The 20,933-nt window shown below is 46.6% G+C and overlaps 1 protein-coding gene across 1 annotated transcript in view; it reads left to right on the top strand.

The window, feature by feature from the left end:
- Positions 1-694: 694 nt before the first annotated feature.
- Positions 695-20,933, top strand: part of NUP210 (nucleoporin 210) — a 390,084-nt gene continuing 369,845 nt past the window's right edge. The window contains exon 1 of the mRNA XM_063940607.1: positions 695-1,291. Within this exon, the coding sequence (XP_063796677.1) occupies positions 1,137-1,291 (155 nt within the window). The 5' untranslated portion in view covers positions 695-1,136. The remainder of the gene's footprint in view (positions 1,292-20,933) is intronic.

Here is a 20,933-nt window from a genome sequence, read left to right as displayed (position 1 = left end):
CACACTTTTTAGATGTAGTCCGGCACTACGAATACTTCTGATGTGGGTGCAAAATAATAGACAGCGGCACTCCAGGACTTACATCAGTGAAAAACTTGTATTGGCATCCCCATACTCACAAACAGTGTATATATGTGTATATGAAAAGACTGATGCCATTTTACTTATCTACTAGATTGGTATAAGAGGTTCATTTTTCTACATATAACTGATACACATTATAAAGATTACCAATCCTTACAAATTTACAAGTATTAGGCGCACCCCAAAGAAACAACCTTTCTATATTCTTGCAAGAGGTCCTTTCAGGTAGAGGACCAATCTGAGGAGTGGCTGCCGATCATTGTCAAAAAGTTCAAGTATACAAAAATTCTTTAGTCATAAAAGCTGTCGTTATATTCAAAATTATCAAGTTTACAAGCGCAATACTAGTTAAATACTTTTAACACACACATAACTATCTATATATATATATATATATATATATATTATATATAACCATATATCTATCTATCTATCTATCTATCTATCTATATATATATATAGTGCATTAACTTTGTGGCCGTGTCTTGCAGGTGTGCCCGATACTAATGATAACATTTGTACAGTATGTATTATTGACCCTTGTGCGGCTGTGTAGCGCTGACAGAAGCTGTAGCTGGGCTGGGTGGCAGCAACACAGTAGTAGTGCGGTGTGTACAGCACTGTGTATGTGTGTGCAGCACCCTCCTCCTCCTCCTCTCTCTCTTTACGACGCTTCCTCCTCTCCTGCGGGTCGGATAGCGGTGTGACTGTGTGTGAGTGGAGGAGGGGGAGCTGCTGCTGCTGTTGTAGCATGAAACACATGGCGGGAGCTGATAATAAGCAGCCGGCCTCCTGGTTACTGTGATCTGTGTAGTCCTTGCGGGAAACGGGTCTCCACAGACATTGTGACCTTGCTGGAGAGCCTAGACACCCGGAATATTGTCACGCCTAAGGCGGCGGGTCACTGGGGTACAGTGTAACGCGTGCTGCAGCCCGGGTCACCTGGAGGAGACTGAAAGCCGGATAATTTGAAATACGGTTCAGCTTGTGATTGCAGGTGTTCTGGGCAATTGTAGGACTGCGTGGACCCCAGGAGAGTCCTGCTGGCAGAAATGGGGCACCTGGCTGTGTGGGTGCTGGGTGCCATCCTGTGCGGGCTGCATATCGCCTCCTCCTCCAAACTGAACATCCCCAAAGTCCTGCTGCCTTTCACCCGGGGGACCCGAATCAACTTCACCTTGGAGGTGACGGAGGGATGCTACAAGTGGTGAGTGACCCTCTTATCTCCCTCATGGGTGCAGATGAGCCCCGCACACACCTATGGGGTGCTCTCATTGCTACCACATTCATTTATCGTGTCCTCCGTTATCTGACATGGATGGCATACCCTCCAACTGGGCCTTTTTAATAGGTACAGTACCCTTTTTTTTATGGTCTGTACCGATTTTTGGTCCCCCAAACTTCCATTAAAAGTATAGGAAAAGGGGCGTGACCACGCCCCCTTTACCAGTGAATACGCCCCTTTTTCTAATTTGTACCGATTTTTATGTGTAAAATGTTGGAGGGTATGAGATGGTGCTACATATGTGTCCACATACACCATTACTGAAATTGCGCCAAGTAGCTCAGTTTAGCGCAACTTAGCATGACTTATCTGCGCCATAGGGTCCAGCTCAAAATGCGTCTTAGTCGGATCGCTAATTTGAAAAAATGACAACGTGAGAGTGCGTTGACTACTGGTGCTGGCATTTTCTGTGCTTCTGTATGCAATTAATGTGTTAATCTTAGTACAGTTCTGATATGAGCGGCTGTGCCATGCCTCGCGGCACGCAACATTATGTTTAAGCGTTAGAACACTACTTTGCGTCAGAAGTACTAATCTAGTGTGCCTGGTACACAGCGGGCAAACTGAATGCAGCTTTGTTGCAAATAAGACACAATTTCGCATAAAGTACTTACAGTGTGGGAATCACTATCTGTGGTGGAGCGGCTGAGCTACGCCAAGCATTACATGCCACATGACGCAAAATATGTAGGTAAATGAGGACACATCTGTAATTATAGCATGTTTATACCCCTTTCACATCGCAATGCCGGGTCGCGCTCGGGAACTGGAAATGGGTCCTTCCCGGGTGCGACTTGGCATTGGACCCTTATACACTGGTTTCCCGACCCGGCAATATGGCGGGGACTGCAGTGGCATCGGGGACGGGTGCGGAGGCGTTGCGGGGAGATGAGATCATCTCCTCACCTTCTCTGCCTATAATGTGAACAGGTCCCGTGTCGCTTCGACCTAGCAACTCGTTCACACTTCACCTGACCCGAGAATAACCCTACTTTATTCCCAGGTTGAATTACCGAGTCAGACGACCCAGGAGTTTGGCAGTGCCCCATTTCACACCACACAGTGACCTGCGTCGACTCTGCAATATACCAGGTCGATACCAGGTTATTTGTGCGGTGTGAGAGGGGTATTACATTGTCTGTCTATCTAATTATAGGGGAGCAGGTGTAAAACACACACACACATCATTGTGTAGTGTGACACTCCAGCAGTACTTACAGATGATTTACAGTAATATCTCATAGTTTATAGTTGGCAGCTGGCTGTTAGGTTCTTGTAATTCAAATACAAGCAGATCATTTGTCGAGGTTTTCCTAATGAAAGTCTATCTGCACTTGTCTGAATGGTTGGGAGTTAGGAAGTGGTGTGTTCTATGTTAATTATTAAATAGCTGCATTGCATACGGGAAGGCTTTCTGTACCTTATTGTCATAGGCATGTTTCACTTTGACTGAAATGCTAGAAAAAAGCAGGTTTTAGTCATATCCGTAACTCTGTTACACAGCACACAAACCCAGAAATAGTGTATTGAGGAAGTCAACACTCCAGTAACCATAGCATTTTGTGTATGGTGATATCTAAATACTGTAAAGATGTGGTTTGGCTGAATGTCTATGAGGCCCATTTATCAAAAACTATTTACGGCTGTTTCTCTGAAAACACCTGTTTTAGAGAGTTAGCATATATTAAGTATCCCCTGAATGTATGTAGTTGGGCAGCCGGACCCCACACCCCTCATATGTTCTATGGGGGATACGATGCTGCCAGATTGATCAATTTCCAGATTGACCCCCACAGCTACCACTATTTGAAGATGGCGGTAGCCTATGGGCAACTCACCACATACGAGTATGTAGTTCTGGAGGGGCTCTGTCCTTGTAGGTGCTTCTTAATACTGTACATCTTGTCGCTGAAATCTCATTGAATATGCGATTAATGATAAATTGATCCCTGTGATCTCTGGCCATGGTGCTTAACACTGCACAACAGTGCAAATAGTTACTTCTAATTGATTTCAGCTTGCAAAGAATGAATATGACCTTTAAAACTCTGTTAGCGTTCGAGATATAGCCCATATATGATGATATAGGGGTATTTTGTTAAATACTAGGGCATTTTTATCTTTAGAGAATATATAGGTTGGCAAACCTGACTACAGGGAATGCTGACTCACTGTAGGCCATGTTTTGCATATTGTCTGCATATAGGTTGCACCAAGTGAAGGTGTTCCTTTCATTTCAGTTTTATGGCTCTAATTTATGTTAAAAGCCAGGATGCCACGTAAATGTGTTTAATATTACTGACCATTTTTGTTATGTGCGGTGACATTTTCCACACACAAATGCCAAATTAGTCCACTTGTGAAAACAGCTTACTATCATTACATTGGCCCACTAACATTATGGGGGGTATTCAATGCGTGCCGAGTTTTCCGACAGTCGGAAAACCGGCACTAATTTGACCGTTGGCTATTCAATTGCAGGCGTTTTCTACAGGTTTTTGCTCCGTTTTCACCATGTGTTTTTTTTTTTTTTTTAATCGGCATGGGCAAAATCGGACCAAAAAAATGTCAAACGCCTGTGAATTCACCGGTTTTCGCCCAGCTGGATTTTTCAACAAATAGTTGAAAAATGAGGCCGAGCTTTGAATAGGTTGAATTCGACCTGCAAACTGGCGAAAAGGGCATTTCTCTAACGTCCTAGTGGATGCTGGGGACTCCGTCAGGACCATGGGGATTAGCGGCTCCGCAGGAGACGGGGCACAAAAATAAAGCTTTAGGATCAGGTGGTGTGCACTGGCTCCTCCCCCTATGACCCTCCTGCAAGCCTCAGTTAGGTTTTTGTGCCCGTCCGAGCAGGGTGCAATCTAGGTGGCTCTCCTAAAGAGCTGCTTAGAAAAAGTTTTTTAGGTTTTTTATTTTCAGTGAGTCCTGCTGGCAACAGGCTCACTGCATCGAGGGACTTAGGGGAGAGAAGTGAACTCACCTGCGTGCAGGATGGATTGGCTTCTTAGGCTACTGGACACCATTAGCTCCAGAGGGAGTCGGAACACAGGTCTCACCCTGGGGTTCGTCCCGGAGCCGCGCCGCCGACCCCCCTTGCAGATGCCGAAGATGGAAGAGGTCCAGAAGCAGGCGGCAGAAGACTTTTCAGTCTTCCTGAGGTAGCGCACAGCACTGCAGCTGTGCGCCATTGTTGTCAGCACACTTCACACAGCGGTCACGGAGGGTGCAGGGCGCGGGGGGGGGCGCCCTGGGCAGCAATGTATAATACCTTCTTTATGGCTAAAAATACATCACATATAGCCCTTGAGGCTATATGGATGTATTTAACCCCTGCCAGATCTCACAATCTCCGGAGAAGAGCCCGCCGAAATAGGGGGCGGGGCTTATTCTCCTCAGCACACAGCGCCATTTTCCTGCTCCGCTCCGCTGTGAGGAAGGCTCCCAGGACTCTCCCCTGCACTGCACTTCAGAAACAGGGTAAAACAGAGAGGGGGGGCACTTTTTTTTGGCGATATTACTATATTTAAGCTGCTATAAGGATACAACACTTATATAGGGTTGTTCCCATATATATTATAGCGCTTGGGTGTGTGCTGGCAAACTCTCCCTCTGTCTCCCCAAAGGGCTAGTGGGGTCCTGTCTTCAATAGAGCATTCCCTGTGTGTCTGCTGTGTGTCGGTACGTGTGTGTCGACATGTATGAGGACGATGTTGGTGTGGAGGCAGAGCAATTGCCGATAATGGTGATGTCACCCCCTAGGGAGTCGACACCGGAATGGATGGCTTTGTTTATGGAATTACGTGATAATGTCAGCACATTACAAAAATCAGTTGACGACATGAGACGGCCCTCAAACCAGTTAGTACCTGCCCAGGCGTCTCAGACACCGTCAGGGGCTGTAAAACGCCCTTTACCTCAGTCGGTCGAAACAGACCCAGACACGGACACTGAATCTAGTGTCGACGGTGAAGAAACAAACGTATTTTCCAGTAGGGCCACACGTTATATGATCACGGCAATGAAGGAGGCTTTGCATATCTCTGATACTACAAGTACCACAAAAAGGGGTATTATGTGGGGGGTGAAAAAACTACCTGTAGTTTTTCCTGAATCAGACGAATTGAATAATGTATGTGATGAAGCGTGGGTTAACCCAGATAGAAAAGGGCTAATTTAAAAAAAGTTATTGGCATTATACCCTTTCCCGCCAGAGGTTAGGGCGCGCTGGGAAACACCCCCTAAGGTGGATAAGGCGCTCACACGCTTATCAAAACAAGTGGCGTTACCGTCTCCTGATACGGCCGCCCTCAAGGATCCAGCTGATAGGAGGCTGGAAACTACCCTAAAAAGTATATACACACATACTGGTGTTATACTGCGACCAGCCATCGCCTCAGCCTGGATGTGCAGTGCCGGGGTGGTCTGGTCGGATTCCCTGACTGAAAATATTGATACCCTGGATAGGGACAGTATTTTACAGACTTTAGAGCAATTAAAGGATGCTTTTCTTTATATGCGAGATGCTCAGAGGGATATTTGCACTCTGGCATCGAGAGTAAGTGCGATGTCCATATCTGCCAGAAGAAGTTTATGGACACGACAGTGGTCAGGTGATGCGGATTCCAAACGGCATATGGAAGTATTGCCGTATAAAGGGGAGGAATTATTTGGCGTCGGTCTATCGGATCTGGTGGCCACGGCAACGGCCGGGAAATCCACCTTTTTACCTCAGACCCCCTCCCAACAGAAAAAGACACCGTCTTCTCAGCCGCAGTCCTTTCGGTCCTATAAGAACAAGCGGGCAAAAGGACAGTCATATCTGCCCCGAGGCAGAGGAAAGGGTAAGAGAGGGCAGCAAGCAGCTCCTTCCCAGGAACAGAAGCCCTCCGCGGGTTCTGCAAAGCCCTCAGCATGACGCTGGGGCTTTACAAGCGGACTCAGAAACGGTGGGGGGTCGACTCAAGAATTTCAGCGCGCAGTGGGCTTGCTCACAGGTGGACCCCTGGATCCTGCAGATAATATCTCAGGGTTACAGGTTGGAATTCGAGAAGTCTCCCCCTCGCCGGTTCCTAAAGTCTGCTCTGCCAACGTCTCCCTCAGACAGGGCGACGGTATTGGAAGCCATTCACAAGCTGTATTCTCAGCAGGTGATAGTCAAGGTACCCCTCCTACAACAGGGAAAGGGGTATTATTCCACACTATTTGTGGTACCGAAGCCGGACGGCTCGGTAAGACCTATTCTAAATCTGAAATCTTTGAACCTGTACATACAAAAATTCAAGTTCAAGATGGAGTCACTCAGAGCAGTGATAGCGAATCTGGAAGAAGGGGACTTTATGGTGTCCCTGGACATCAAGGATGCTTACCTGCATGTCCCAATTTGCCCTTCACATCAAGGGTACCTCAGGTTCGTGGTGCAAAACTGTCATTATCAGTTTCAGACGCTGCCGTTTGGATTGTCCACGGCACCTCGGGTCTTTACCAAGGTAATGGCGAAATGATGTTTCTTCTACGAAGAAAAGGCGTATTAATTATCCCTTACTTGGACGATCTCCTGATAAGGGCAAGGTCCAGGGAACAGCTGGGGGACGTAGTAGCACTAACCCAAATAGTGCTGCAACAGCACGGGTGGATTCTGAATTTTCCAAAATCTCAATTGACCCCGACGACACGTCTGCTGTTCCTGGGAATGATTCTGGACACGGTTCAGAAAAAGGTGTTTCTTCCGGAGGAGAAAGCCAAGGAGTTATCCGAACTTGTCAGGAACCTCCTAAAACCAGGGAAAGTGTCTGTGCATCAATGCACAAGAGTCCTGGGAAAGATGGTGGCTTCTTACGAAGCGATTCCATTCGGCAGATTCCACGCACGAACTTTTCAGTGGGATCTGCTGGACAAATGGTCCGGATCGCATCTGCAGATGCATCAGAGGATAACCTTGTCGCCACGGACAAGGGTGTCTCTTCTGTGGTGGTTGCAGAGTGCTCATCTGTTAGAGGGCCGCAGATTCGGCATACAGGACTGGGTCCTGGTGACCACGGATGCCAGTCTGAGAGGCTGGGGAGCGGTCACACAGGGAAGAAACTTCCAGGGAGTATGGTCAAACCTGGAGATGTCTCTTCACATAAATATACTGGAGCTAAGAGCGATTTACAATGCTCTAAGCCTGGCAAAACCCCTGCTTCAGGGTCAGCCGGTGTTGATCCAGTCGGACAACATCACGGCAGTCGCCCACGTAAACAGACAGGGCGGCACAAGAAGCAGGAGAGCAATGGCAGAAGCTGCAAGGATTCTTCGCTGGGCGGAAGATCATGTGATAGCACTGTCAGCAGTGTTCATTCCGGGAGTGGACAACTGGGAAGCAGACTTCCTCAGCAGACACGATCTACACCCGGGAGAGTGGGGACTTCATCCAGAAGTCTTCCACATGATTGTGAACCGTTGGGAAAAACCAAAGGTGGACATGATGGCGTCTCGCCTCAACAAAAAACTGGACAGGTATTGCGCCAGGTCAAGAGACCCTCAGGCAATAGCTGTGGACGCTCTGGTAACGCCGTGGGTGTTCCAGTCAGTGTATGTGTTTCCTCCTCTGCCTCTCATACCAAAAGTACTGAGAATTATACGGCAAAGGGGAGTGAGAACGATACTCGTGGCTCCGGATTGGCCAAGAAGAACTTGGTACCCGGAACTTCAGGAGATGCTCACGGAAGATCCGTGGCCTCTACCTCTAAGACGGGACCTGCTTCAGCAGGGACCGTGTCTATTCCAAGACTTACCGCGGCTGCGTTTGACGGCATGGCGGTTGAACGCCGAATTCTAAGGGAAAAAGGCATTCCGGAAGAGGTCATTCCTACACTGGTAAAAGCCAGGAAGGAGGTGACTGCACAACATTATCACCGCATTTGGAGAAAATATGTTGCGTGGTGTGAGGCCAGGAAGGCCCCCACGGAGGAATTTCAATTGGGTCGATTCCTACATTTCCTGCAAACAGGATTGTCTATGGGCCTCAAGTTGGGGTCCATTAAGGTTCAAATTTTCGGCCCTGTCGATTTTCTTCCAAAAAGAATTGGCTTCAGTTCCTGAAGTCCAGACTTTTGTAAAAGGAGTACTACATATACAGCCCCCGGTTGTGCCCCCAGTGGCTCCGTGGGACCTTAATGTAGTTTTGGATTTCTCAAATCCCATTGGTTTGAGCCACTCAAATCGGCGGATTTGAAATATCTTACATGGAAAGTAACCATGCTACTGGCCCTGGCTTCAGCCAGGCGAGTGTCAGAATTGGCGGCTTTATCGTATAAAAGCCCATATCTGATTTTCCATTCGGACAGGGCAGAACTGCGGACGCGTCCTCATTTTCTGCCTAAGGTGGTGTCAGCGTTTCACCTGAACCAGCCTATTGTGGTGCCTGCGGCTACTAGCGATTTGGAGGATTCCAAGTTGCTGGACGTTGTCAGGGCATTGAAAATATATATTTCAAGGACGGCTGGAGTCAGAAAATCTGACTCGCTGTTTATACTGTATGCACCCAACAAGCTGGGTGCTCCTGCTTCTAAGCAGACGATTGCTCGTTGGATCTGTAGCACAATTCAACTTGCACATTCTGTGGCAGGCCTGCCACAGCCTAAATCTGTCAAGGCCCATTCCACAAGGAAGGTGGGCTCATCCTGGGGGCGGCTGCCCGAGGGGTCTCGGCATTACAACTCTGCCGAGCAGCTACGTGGTCGGGGGAGAACACGTTTGTAAAATTCTACAAATTTGATACCCTGGCTAAAGAGGACCTGGAGTTCTCTCATTCGGTGCTGCAGAGTCATCCGCACTCTCCCGCCCGTTTGGGAGCTTTGGTATAATCCCCATGGTCCTGACGGAGTCCCCAGCATCCACTAGGACGTTAGAGAAAATAAGATTTTACTTACCGATAAATCTATTTCTCGTAGTCTGTAGTGGATGCTGGGCGCCCATCCCAAGTGCGGATTGTCTGCAATACTTGTACATAGTTATTGTTACAAAAAAATCGGGTTGTTATTGTTGTGAGCCGTCTGTTCAGAGGCTCCTACGTTGTCATACTGTTAACTGGGTTCAGATCACAAGTTGTACGGTGTGATTGGTGTGGCTGGTATGAGTCTTACCCGGGATTCAAAATCCTTCCTTATTGTGTACGCTCGTCTGGGCACAGTATCCTAACTGAGGCTTGGAGGAGGGTCATAGGGGGAGGAGCCAGTGCACACCACCTGATCCTAAAGCTTTATTTTTGTGCCCTGTCTCCTGCGGAGCCGCTAATCCCGATGGTCCTGACGGAGTCCCCAGCATCCACTACGGACTACGAGAAATAGATTTATCGGTAAGTAAAATCTTATTTTTTTTTCCGACAAGTTGAAATAAACGTCACAAATTGAATACCCCCTATGTGTTTTGAACATTTTTTTTTTATGCCTTATATTTTATTGAAAGAAAGATGCACAGAATTAGAAACAGGAATTTAGAACAACAAATAAATTTTAAAGACCTCGTAGTCGTACACAAGAACGGGATGCGGTCAAGATGCCGCTGTCCGGAATCCCGGCTGTCGAAATACTGACGCCGGAATCCCGACCGCCACAATCCCGACCGCCACAATCCCGACCGCCACAATCCCGACATATTCTCCCTCCGTGGGTGTCCACGACACCCATAGAGGGAGAATATAATAGTGTGCCGAGCGTAGCGAGGCACCGTGCCCACAGCGTGGCAAGCGAAGCGAGCCCGCAAGGGGCTGGGTTCCGCTCGCCACCCCTGTCGGAATTGTGTGGTCGGGATTCCGGCGTCGGTATTTTGACCGCCGGGATTCCGGCCGGCGGCATTTAGTACTGATCCCACAAGAACAGCCATCTTGTAAAAAAATAAATAAAAGGACATTACAAACTAGTTCAAGTGTAATATATTGCATCAAGGACGTTAATATGTATATATTGAATAACAAAGGAGCAGACTTATCCAATTCCCGATCACAAGTACACAATACCTTTTAAGCTAATTAAAAAGAGAGTAGTAATGCTAGAAAGAGAGCGAAAGAGGGAAATAAAGAGAGAAGAAAGTTTGGGAAATTTTGGACGGTGGGGAACCATCTCATAAGTAATAAATGTACTCAGAGCCGTTTCCTTACATATATGTAATTGAGCTCAGAATAAAATCTAAAGTGCACTGGCAACATGCTTATACAGGTTGAGTATCCCATATCCAAATATTCCGAAATATGGATTATTCCGAAATACAGACTTTTTTGAGTAAGAGTGAGATAGTGAAATTTGTTTTTGTGATGGCTCAATGTACACAAACTTTGTTTAATACACAAAGTTATTAAAAATATTGTATTAAATGACCCCCAGGCTGTGTGTATAAGGTGTATATGAAACATAAATTAATTGTGTGAATGTAGACACACTTTGTTTAATGCACAAAGTTATAAAAAATATTGGCTAAAATTACCTTCAGGCTGTGTGTATAAGGTGTATATGAAACATAAATGCATTCTGTGCTTAGATTTAGGTCCCATCACCATGATATCTCATTATGGTATCTAATTATTCCAAAATACGGAAAAATCCGATATCCAAAATACCTCTGGTCCCAAGCATTTTGGATAAGGGATACTCAACCTGTATTTATCTGTTTCACGAAATTCCAACCAGGGAAGCCAAATTAACGAATATGTATGAAATTTATCAGATTGAAGACATTATACTTTATCCATCGTTCTATACCATTCTATCCTTTTAAACCATTCCGAAAGGGAGGGAAAGTGGATTTCCAATGGACCGGAGTAACTGCTTTAGCTGCACTATTAAGATATTTCAAGATAGACTTTTTATAGTGTGATAAGGAGGAAGAATGTAAATTTAGCAGCCAAAATTCAGGTCTGTCGGGAGTCTCTGGACCTAGTAAGTCTTTTGTGGTCGAAATCACAGCGTTCCAGAAAGGCTGTAGTTTTGAACAGGTCCACAATATATGTGGGATACGGTCGTTAGGTCAACAGTCATTAGGTCGACAACTGAAGGTCGACATGGGCACTAGGTCGACATGTCAAAAGGTCGACATGGGCACTAGGTCGACATGTTAAAAGGTCGACATGAGTTATTCACATTTTTTAAATTTTTTTGGGACTTTTCCATACTTTACGATCCACGTGGACTACAATTGGGAATGGTAACCTTGCCCAAAGCCGCGAGGGGACACGGTGCACTAATTGGGGTTCCCTGTCACTTTACGATGAAAACTACACCAAAAAAAGTCCAAAAACTCATGTCGACCTTTTCACCTGTCGACCTAGTACATGTCTATTGAAAGCCCATGTCGACCTTCAGTGGTCGACCTAATGACTGTCAGCCTAAGTTGTGTCGACCCAACGACCCATACCCATATATGTAATGGCGAGCCATATTCTGAACCGCACCTCCAGCAAGTTGCGGAAACCCCAGGGAACATCTTAGAGATCGTGGAGGGACAGCGGTACCATCTAGAAATGACTTTAAAATGAATTTCCAGGGTCAATATGTTAGAGGAGCTACTCCATGATTTGTCAAAAATAGATTTCCATTGTTCCTCACAAATTGACATATTCAGATCTATCTCCCAATGTTTAGTGAATTTCGGTAGTGTGGGGAAATGATATTCAATTAAATATTTCTATATGTTCGATATCAAGTGTGAAGATAAACTCTGTGAAGACACAAATTGTTGAAAGTGTTACATTTCTAGGGCCTGCTAACCTCAGAGACGCAGACTGCAGGAAGTGTTTAACTTGTAAGTACCTCCAAATTTCCGTATTGGAGAGAGACCATTTAGATTGGACATGTGGGAACTTCATCACTCCAGAAGAGTCCTATAATTGACCTACCCTCAAAATACCTGCTCTATACCATGGTTTAAAGGCCAATTTAGATCCTCCCGGAATAAACTCTGGGTTGTCTAGTAGTGGAGTCAGGGGGGAGTAGATTTAAGAAATGTATTTATTAGTTCTGATGCGATTCCAGATCACAAGAGTAGGACCTATAGTTGGATGTGAAATAGTGCGGATTTAAGACAACCAGGGCAGAACTCTTAAAGGGGCCTTGGTATAACAATTTTCAATGTGTACCCATTGTTTTAATGAGGTAGGGTTAGCCCATTCATAGATTCTACTTGGCATAATGGCGTCATAGTAAATTCCAAAATGAGTAAGTTGATAACCGCCAAGATGTTTTCTCCTAAACAAATATTCGTGTCTAAAGCGAAGAGAGCGCCCACCCCACACAAAATTTCTCACCATTCGGTGAAGCTCAACAAACTGTGATTTAGGGATTAAGACTGGTAATGCCTGTAATATATAAAGGATACACGGTAAAACATTCATTTTAATAACATTAATCTTTCCTAGCCAGGATATGCTCTTGGATGACCAGGAGGAAAGCTTCTGTCGGATAGTCGTAGCAACAGTACCAAGATTTAGGGAGAAGACTGGAGAGGCTTTTAGGAAGGAGGACCCCAAGATATTTAATGTGTGTGGGGTGCCATCGAAATGGGAATGTCTGGTGCAAAGTAGAATGGGTATCTGGGGGGATAGTGAGATTGAGAGCTATAGATTTATTATAATTAATTTTGAAGTAAGATAATTCCCCAAAGACTTGAAACTCTTTCATCAAATTGGGAAGGGAGACTTACGGGTTGGTAATGGTTGCTAATAGATCGTCAGCGAACAACGCTAACTTATGGTCCGTGTTCGCTACTCGAAGTCCCGTAATGTTAGGGATGGCTCGAATGGCTCTTGCTAGAGCATCCATGCATAAAACAAAAATCAGAGGGGACAACGGGCACCCCTGATGTGTTCCATTAAAAATCTTAACAGGTTATGAGAAATCTCCGTTAACCTTAACCCTGGCTGGGGGGTTCCTGTATAGTGCCAGAATCCTTTGTAAGGAGATGGGCTTTAGACCAATATATTGAAGTAAACATGTCCTAAATCCCCAGTTAACCCGGTCGAAAGCCTTCTCGGCATCGGTGGACAACAGCATGGTGTGTGCAGAAGACTGAGACACTTGGTGGATTAAGTTAAAGATTTTAATGGTATTGTCACGAGCTTCTCGACCCAAGACATCCTACCTGATCGCTGTGAATTAAGGTCGGAAGCAGTAGCTTCAATCTGTTAGATATCAATTTCGCGTATCATTTTAAATCCACATTTAAAAGGGAGATAGGTCTATAACTTGGGTAACGGGAAGGGTCTTTATTCTCTTTAGGGATTATTGTGATGCGTGCTTCTAAGGACTGAGCCGAAAAAAAAAAAAAAGCTCTGTCAGTTATAGCGTTGAAAGCACGGAGCATAAGTGGCAAAAGAGATTCATTAAAAGTTTTGTAGTATGAGATCGGTAATCCGTCCGGCCCCGGGCTTTTCTCTAACGTCCTAGTGGATGCTGGGGACTCCGTCAGGACCATGGGGAATAGCGGGCTCCGCAGGAGACAGGGCACATCTAAAAAGCTTTTTAGGTCACATGGTGTGTACTGGCTCCTCCCCCTATGACCCTCCTCCAAGCCTCAGTTAGGTTTTTGTGCCCGTCCGAGAAGGGTGCAAACTGGATGGCTCTCTTAAGGAGCTGTTTAGTAAAGTTTTTTTTTAGGTTTCTAATCAGTGATTCCTGCTGGCGACAGGATCACTGCAACGAGGGACTTAGGGGAGAGACTTGCAACTCACCTGCGTGCAGGAGGATTGAAGTTTTAGGCTACTGGACACTGAGCTCCAGAGGGAGTCGGAACACAGGTCAGCCTGGGGTTCGTCCCGGAGCCGCGCCGCCGATCCCCCTTACAGACGCTGAAGAAAGACGGCGGAACGGAGGTCCGGAAACAGGCGGCAGAAGACTTCACAGTCTTCAGAGAGGTAGCGCACAGCACTGCAGCTGTGCGCCATTGTTGCTACACGGCTCACTGACATGGTCACGGAGGGTGCAGGGCGCTGCTGGGGGCGCCCTGGGCAGCAATATAAATACCTATTTGGCAAATAAATACATCACATATAGCCATTAAGGCTATATGTATGTATTTAACCCAGGCCAGTTTTCCTAATAACCGGGAGAAAAGCCCGCCGTGAAAGGGGCGGAGCTTATTCTCCTCAGCACTCAGCGCCATTTTCCTGACCAGCTCCGCTGGTGAGGAAGGCTCCCACTCTCCCCTGCACTACAGAAACAGGGTTAAAGAGAAGGGGGGCATAAATTGGCGATATAATTATATATTAAGAGCCCATATATAGAAACAACACCTTCTAGGGTTGTTATATACATTATGGCGCTTTTGGTGTGTGCTGGCAAACTCTCCCTCTGTCTCCCCAAAGGGCTAGTGGGTCCTGTCCTCTATCAGAGCATTCCCTGTATGTGTGTGCTGTAGGTCGGTACGTGTGTGTCGACATGTATGAGGAAAATGTTGGTGAGGAGACGGAGAAAATTGCCTGTAATGGTGATGTCACTCTCTAGGGAGTCGACACCAGAATGGATGGCTTACTTATGGAATTACGTGATAATGTCAACACGCTGCAAGCCGGTTGACGACATGAGACAGCCGGCGGACAAATTAGTATCGGTCCAGGCGTCTCAGACACCGTCAGGGGCTTGTAAAAACGCCCATTTATCTCAGTCGGTCGACAGACACTGACACGGACACTGACCCCAGTGTCGACGGTGAAGAAACAAACGTATTTTTCCTTTAGGGCCACAAGTTACATGTTAAGGGCAATGAAGGAGGTGTTACGTATTTCTGATACCACAAGTACCACAAATAAGGGTATTTTGTAGGGTGGGAATAAACTACTTGTAGTTTTGCCTGAATCAGATAAATTAAATGAAGTGTGTGATGATACGTGGGGTTCCTCCGACAGAAAGTTATGGGAGGTATACCCTTTTTCCCGCCAGTAGTAAGGGCGAGTTGGAAAACACACCTTAGGGTGGACAAGGCGCTCACACGCATATAAAAAACATGGCGTTACCGTTTCCAGATACGGCCGCCCTCAAGGAGCCAGCTGATAGGAAGCTGAAAAATATCATAACAGTATATACACACATACTGGTGTTATACTACGACCAGCAATCGCCTCAGCCTGGATGTGCAGCGCTGAGGGGGCTTGGTCGGATTTCCTGACTGAAAATTTTGATACCCTTGACAGGGACAGGATTTTATTGTCTATAGAGCATTTTAGGGATGCATTTCTATATATGTGTGATGCGCAGAGGCATATTTGCATTCTGGCATCAAAGAGTAAATGTGATGTACATATCTGCCAGACGAAGACACGACAGTGGTCAGGTGAGGCAGATTCCAGACGGCATATGGAAGTATTGCCGTATAAAGGGGCGGTCCATTGGACCTGGTGGCCATGGCAACAGCTGAAAAATCCACCTTTTGTTACCCCGAGTCACATATTGGCAGAAAAGGACACAGTCTTTTCAGTCTCAGTCCTTTCGTCCCCATACGGGCAGGCGGGCGAAGGCCAGTCATATCTGCCCAGGGGGAGAGGAAAGGGAAGAAGACTGCAGCAAACAGCTCATTCCCAGGAACAGAAGCTCCTCACGGCTTCTGCCAAGTCCGCAGCATAACGCTGGGGCCGTACAAGCGGACTCAGGTGCGGTAGGGGGTCATCTCAAGAGTTTCAGCAACACTCGCAAGGGAACTCCGGGATCCTACATGTAATATCCCAGGTGTACATTGGAAATTCGAGACGTCTCCCCCTCACACAATTCACAGGCTGTATTCCCAGCAGGTGATAATCAAAGTACCCTTCTTACAACAAGGAAGGGGGTAGTATTCCACACTATATTGTGGTACTGAAGCCAACCGGCTCGGTGAGATCTGAAATATTTGAACACTTACATACAAGCGTTCAAATCAAGATGGAGTCACTCGGAGCAGTGATAGCGAACCAGGAAGAAGGGGACGATATGATGTCACTGGATATCAGGGACGTTTACCTACAGGTCCAAATTTGCCCTTCTCACCAAGGGTACTTCAGGTTCCTGGTACAGAACTGTCACTATCAGTTCAGACGCTGCCGTTTGGATGGTCCACGGCGCCCCGGGTCTTTACCAAGGTAATGGCCGGAATGATGATTTTTCTTAAAAGAAACATGGACGCTTTCCTGATAAGGGCAAGGTCCAGAGAACAGTTGGAGGTCGGAGTAGCACTATCTTAAGTAGTTCTACGACAGCACGAGTGGATTCTAAATATTCCAAAAATCGCAGCTTTTTCCGACGACACGTCTACTGTTCCTAGGGAAGATTCTGGACACAGTCCAGAAAAACGTGTTTCTCCCAGTGGAGAAAACCAGGGAGTTATCCGAGCTAATCGGGATCCTCCTAAAACCAGGAAAAGTGTCAGTGCATCATTGCACAAGAGTCCTGGTAAAAATGGTGGCTTATTACGAAGCAATTCCATTCGGCAGATTTCCCGCAAGAACTCTTCAGTGGGATCTGCTGGACAAATGGTCCGGATCGCATCCTCAGATGCATCAGCGGATAACCCTATATCCAAGGAAAAGGGTGTCTCTCCTGTGGTGATTACAGAGTGCTCATCTTCTAGAGGGCCGCAGATTCGGCATTCAGGATTGGATGCCGGTGACCACGGAGGCCAGCCTGAGAGGCTGGGGAACAGTCACACAGGGAAAAAATTTCCAGGGAAGTGTGATTAAGTCTGGAGAATTCTCTCCGCATAAATAAGCTTAGAGCAAATTTATAATGCTCTAAACTTAGCTAGACCTCTGCTTCAAGGTCAGCCGGTATTGATCCGGTGGGATAACATCACGGCAGTCGCCCACGTAAACAGAAGGGCGGCACAAGAAGCAGGAGGGCAGTGAAAACTGCAAGGATTTTTCGCTAGGCGGAAAATCATGTGATAGCACTGTCAGCAGTGTTCTTTCCGGGAGTGGACGACTGGGAAGCAGACTTCCTCAGCAGGCATGACCTCCACCCGGGAGAGTGGAAACTTCATAGGGAAGTTTTTCAACATGATTGTGGACCGTTGGCAAAGACCAAAGGTGGACATGATGGCGTCCCGCCCGAACAAAAACGGGACAGGTATTCCGCCAGGTCATGAGACCTTCAGGCGATACAGTAGCTGTGGATGTTCTGGTAACACCGTGGGTGTACCAGTCTGTGTATGTGTTCCCTCCTCTGTTTCTCATAACCAGGGTATTGAGAATTATAAGACATAGAGGAGTATGAACTATACTAGTGGCTCCGGATTGGCCAAGAGGGACTTGGTACCCGGAACTTCAAGAAATGCTCACAGAGGACTAAGGGCCGGGGGAGCTAAGAAGGGACTTGATTCAGCAAGTACCATGTCTATTCCAAGACTTACCGCGGCTGCGTTGACGGCATGGCGGTTGAATGCCGGATCCTGAGGGGAAAAGGCATTCCATAAGAGGTCATACCTACCCTGGTCAAAGCCAGGAAGGAGGTGACCGCACAACGTCATCACCACATGTGGTGAAAATATGTTGCGTGGGTGAGGCCAGGAAGGCTCCACGACGGAAATTCAACTAGGTCGATTTCTACACTTCCTGAAAACAGGAGTGTTTTGGACCTCAAATTGGGGTTCATTAACATTTAAATTTCGGCCCTGTAGATTTTCTTCCAGAAAGAATTGACTTCAGTTCCTGAAGTCCAGATTGTAAAGGATGTATTGCATATACAGCTTTTTTGTGCCCCTAGGGGCACCGTGAGATCTCAACATAGTGTTGGGATTTCTTAAAATCATATTGGTTTGAACCGCTCAAATCTGTGGATTTGAAATATCTCACATGGAAAGTGACCATGCTGTTGACAAATATCTCACATGGGAAGTGACCATGTTGTTAGCCCTGGCCTCGGCCAGGCGATTGTCAGAATGGGCGGCTTTGTCTTACAAAAGCCCATATTAAAATTTTCCATTTGAACAGGACAGAACTGGGACTCGTCTCCAGTTTCTTCATGAAGGGGTGTCAGCGTTTTCACCTGAAACGACCTCTTGTGGTGCCTGCGGCTACTAGGGACTTGGAGGACTCCAAGTTACTAGACGTGGTCAGGGCCCTACAAATATATATATATATATATAGTTAGGACGGCTGGAGTCAGAAAGTCTGACTTGCTGTTTATACTGTATACACCCAACAAGCTGGGTGCTCATGCTTCTAAGCAGTCTATTGCACGCTGGATTTGTAGTACAATTCAGCTTGCACATTCTGTGGCAGGCCTGCCACAGACGAAATATGTAGATGCCCATTCCACAAGGAAGGTGGGCTCATCCTGGGCGGCTGCCCGAGGAGTCTCGGCATTACAACTTTGCCGAGCAGCTACGTGGTCAGGGGAGAACACGTTTGTAAAATTTTACAAATTTTGATACTCTGGCTAAGGAGGACCTGGAGTTCTCTCATTCGGTGCTGCAGAGTCATCCGCACTCTCCCGCCCGTTTGGGAGCTTTGGTATAATCCCCATGGTCCTGACGGAGTCCCCAGCATCCACTAGGACGTTAGAGAAAATAAGAATTTACTTACCGATAATTCTATTTCTCGTAGTCCGTAGTGGATGCTGGGCGCCCATCCCAAGTGCGGATTGTCTGCAATGCTTGTACATAGTTATTGTTACAAAAATCGGGTTATTACTATTGTTGTGAGCCATCTTTTCGGAGGCTACTTCGTTTTGTTATCATACTGTTAACTGGGTTCAGATCACAAGTTGTACGGTGTGATTGGTGTGGCTGGTATGAGTCTTACCCGGGATTCAAGATCCTTCCTTATTGTGTACGCTCGTCCGGGCACAGTACCTAACTGAGGCTTGGAGGAGGGTCATAGGGGGAGGAGCCAGTACACACCATGTGACCTAAAAAGCTTTTTAGATGTGCCCTGTCTCCTGCGGAGCCCGCTATTCCCCATGGTCCTGACGGAGTCCCCAGCATCCACTACGGACTACGAGAAATAGAATTATCGGTAAGTAAATTCTTATTTTTTCATTTGGGGAGAGTTTAATCACCTCATTAAGTTCCTCTAGGGAAAAAGGTTTATCTAATTAATCTGCTTCTTCCTCCGAAATCGTAGGAAAGTTCAGTCTCCGAAAATAAGCCATGAAAGCATCCGTATTTACACGAGAAGGGGTCTCTGGAGAACCCTCCGCCAAGTTAAAGAGACTAGAGTAGTAGGTCTGGAAGGCCATCGGAATCTCAGAGGTCAAGTGGGATTTCCGCCCCTCGTCGTCCACTATAACTTGAATATGTGGGTGTGGTATGAGTTGCCGGCGGCCAGCATACGGGCGCCGGGATTCCAACCGCCAGCTTGCCGACAGCGGGGTGAGCGCAATTGAGCCCCTTGCAGGCTCACAGCGCTCGCCACGCTGCGGACACGGTGGTGCGCCACGCTATCTACTCTCCCTCCAGGGGGGTCGTGGACCCCCAAGAGCGAGAAAAGGTGTCGGTATGCCGGTTGTCAGGATTCCAGCGCCGGTATACTGTGTGCCGGGATCCCAACAACCGGTATACTGAATACCACCCGAATATGCATGGAGGCCCTTTGCGCCCTCAGTGCCCTTGCTAATATTTTACTGGTTTTATTGCCCCATTGGAAGAATCGACTTCTACATTTACAGTAGTCTAATTTAATCTTTTCTGACATGAGTTTTGTTTAGGGCCTGCCTGGCCTCCATAAACTCTTAAAGAACTAAATGGGATAAGGAGGACTTATTGGTAGTTTCTAAAGTATGAATTTTTTGTAACAGACTTGACTTTTGTTCCTCTTTTCTTTTTTTATTATATGAACCAAGTTGGATCAGCTTACTCCTGATAACACATTTATGTGCCTCCCATAATGTGATAGCCGAGGTATCAGGAGTGTCATTTAAGGCAATATATTCATCAATGCATTGGCTTAATTGAGCCATACAGTATGAATCTTGGAGGGGACGTTAATTGAGCCGCCATGTGCGAGTAGCGGACTGAGGCTGAGATAGCTTAAGCGTTAGAGAAATGGGGGCACGGTCTGACCAGGTAATATGCCCAATCTCTGCATCAACCAACATGTGTAAATGTCTGTGTTCTAGCAAGAGGTAATCTATTCTAGAGTACATGTTATGGGAATGAGAAAAAAAGGTGTTGTCTCGATCTGTGGTATGACGTAATCTCCATGTGTCCATGAGTTGGTGTTCATGCAAAGATCGATAGACTTTACGATGCCATTACCTGGACAATTCGAGTGGGTAGATGAGTCTAGCATAGGGTGTAGTAACCAATTTAAATCTCCACTGGTAATCAAAACACCAGCCTTTAAGGCATGAATTTGCTCGAGCATGCTATTTAGGAAAAAAATGTTGATTTGAGTTTAAGGCATATATGTTCACAAACGTGAAAATTTGGTGGTATATTTCTCTGACGTCCTAGTGGATGCTGGGACTCCGTAAGGACCATGGGGAATAGCGGCTCCGCAGGAGACAGGGCACAAAATAAAAGCTTAAGGATCAGGTGGTGTGCACTGGCTCCTCCCCCTATGACCCTCCTCCAAGCCTCAGTTAGATTTTTGTGCCCGGCCGAGAAGGGTGCAATCTAGGTGGCTCTC

Source organism: Pseudophryne corroboree, chromosome 9, assembly GCF_028390025.1.
Source record: "Pseudophryne corroboree isolate aPseCor3 chromosome 9, aPseCor3.hap2, whole genome shotgun sequence".
NCBI lineage: Eukaryota > Metazoa > Chordata > Amphibia > Anura > Myobatrachidae > Pseudophryne > Pseudophryne corroboree.
This window is presented reverse-complemented; position numbering and strand designations above follow the sequence as displayed.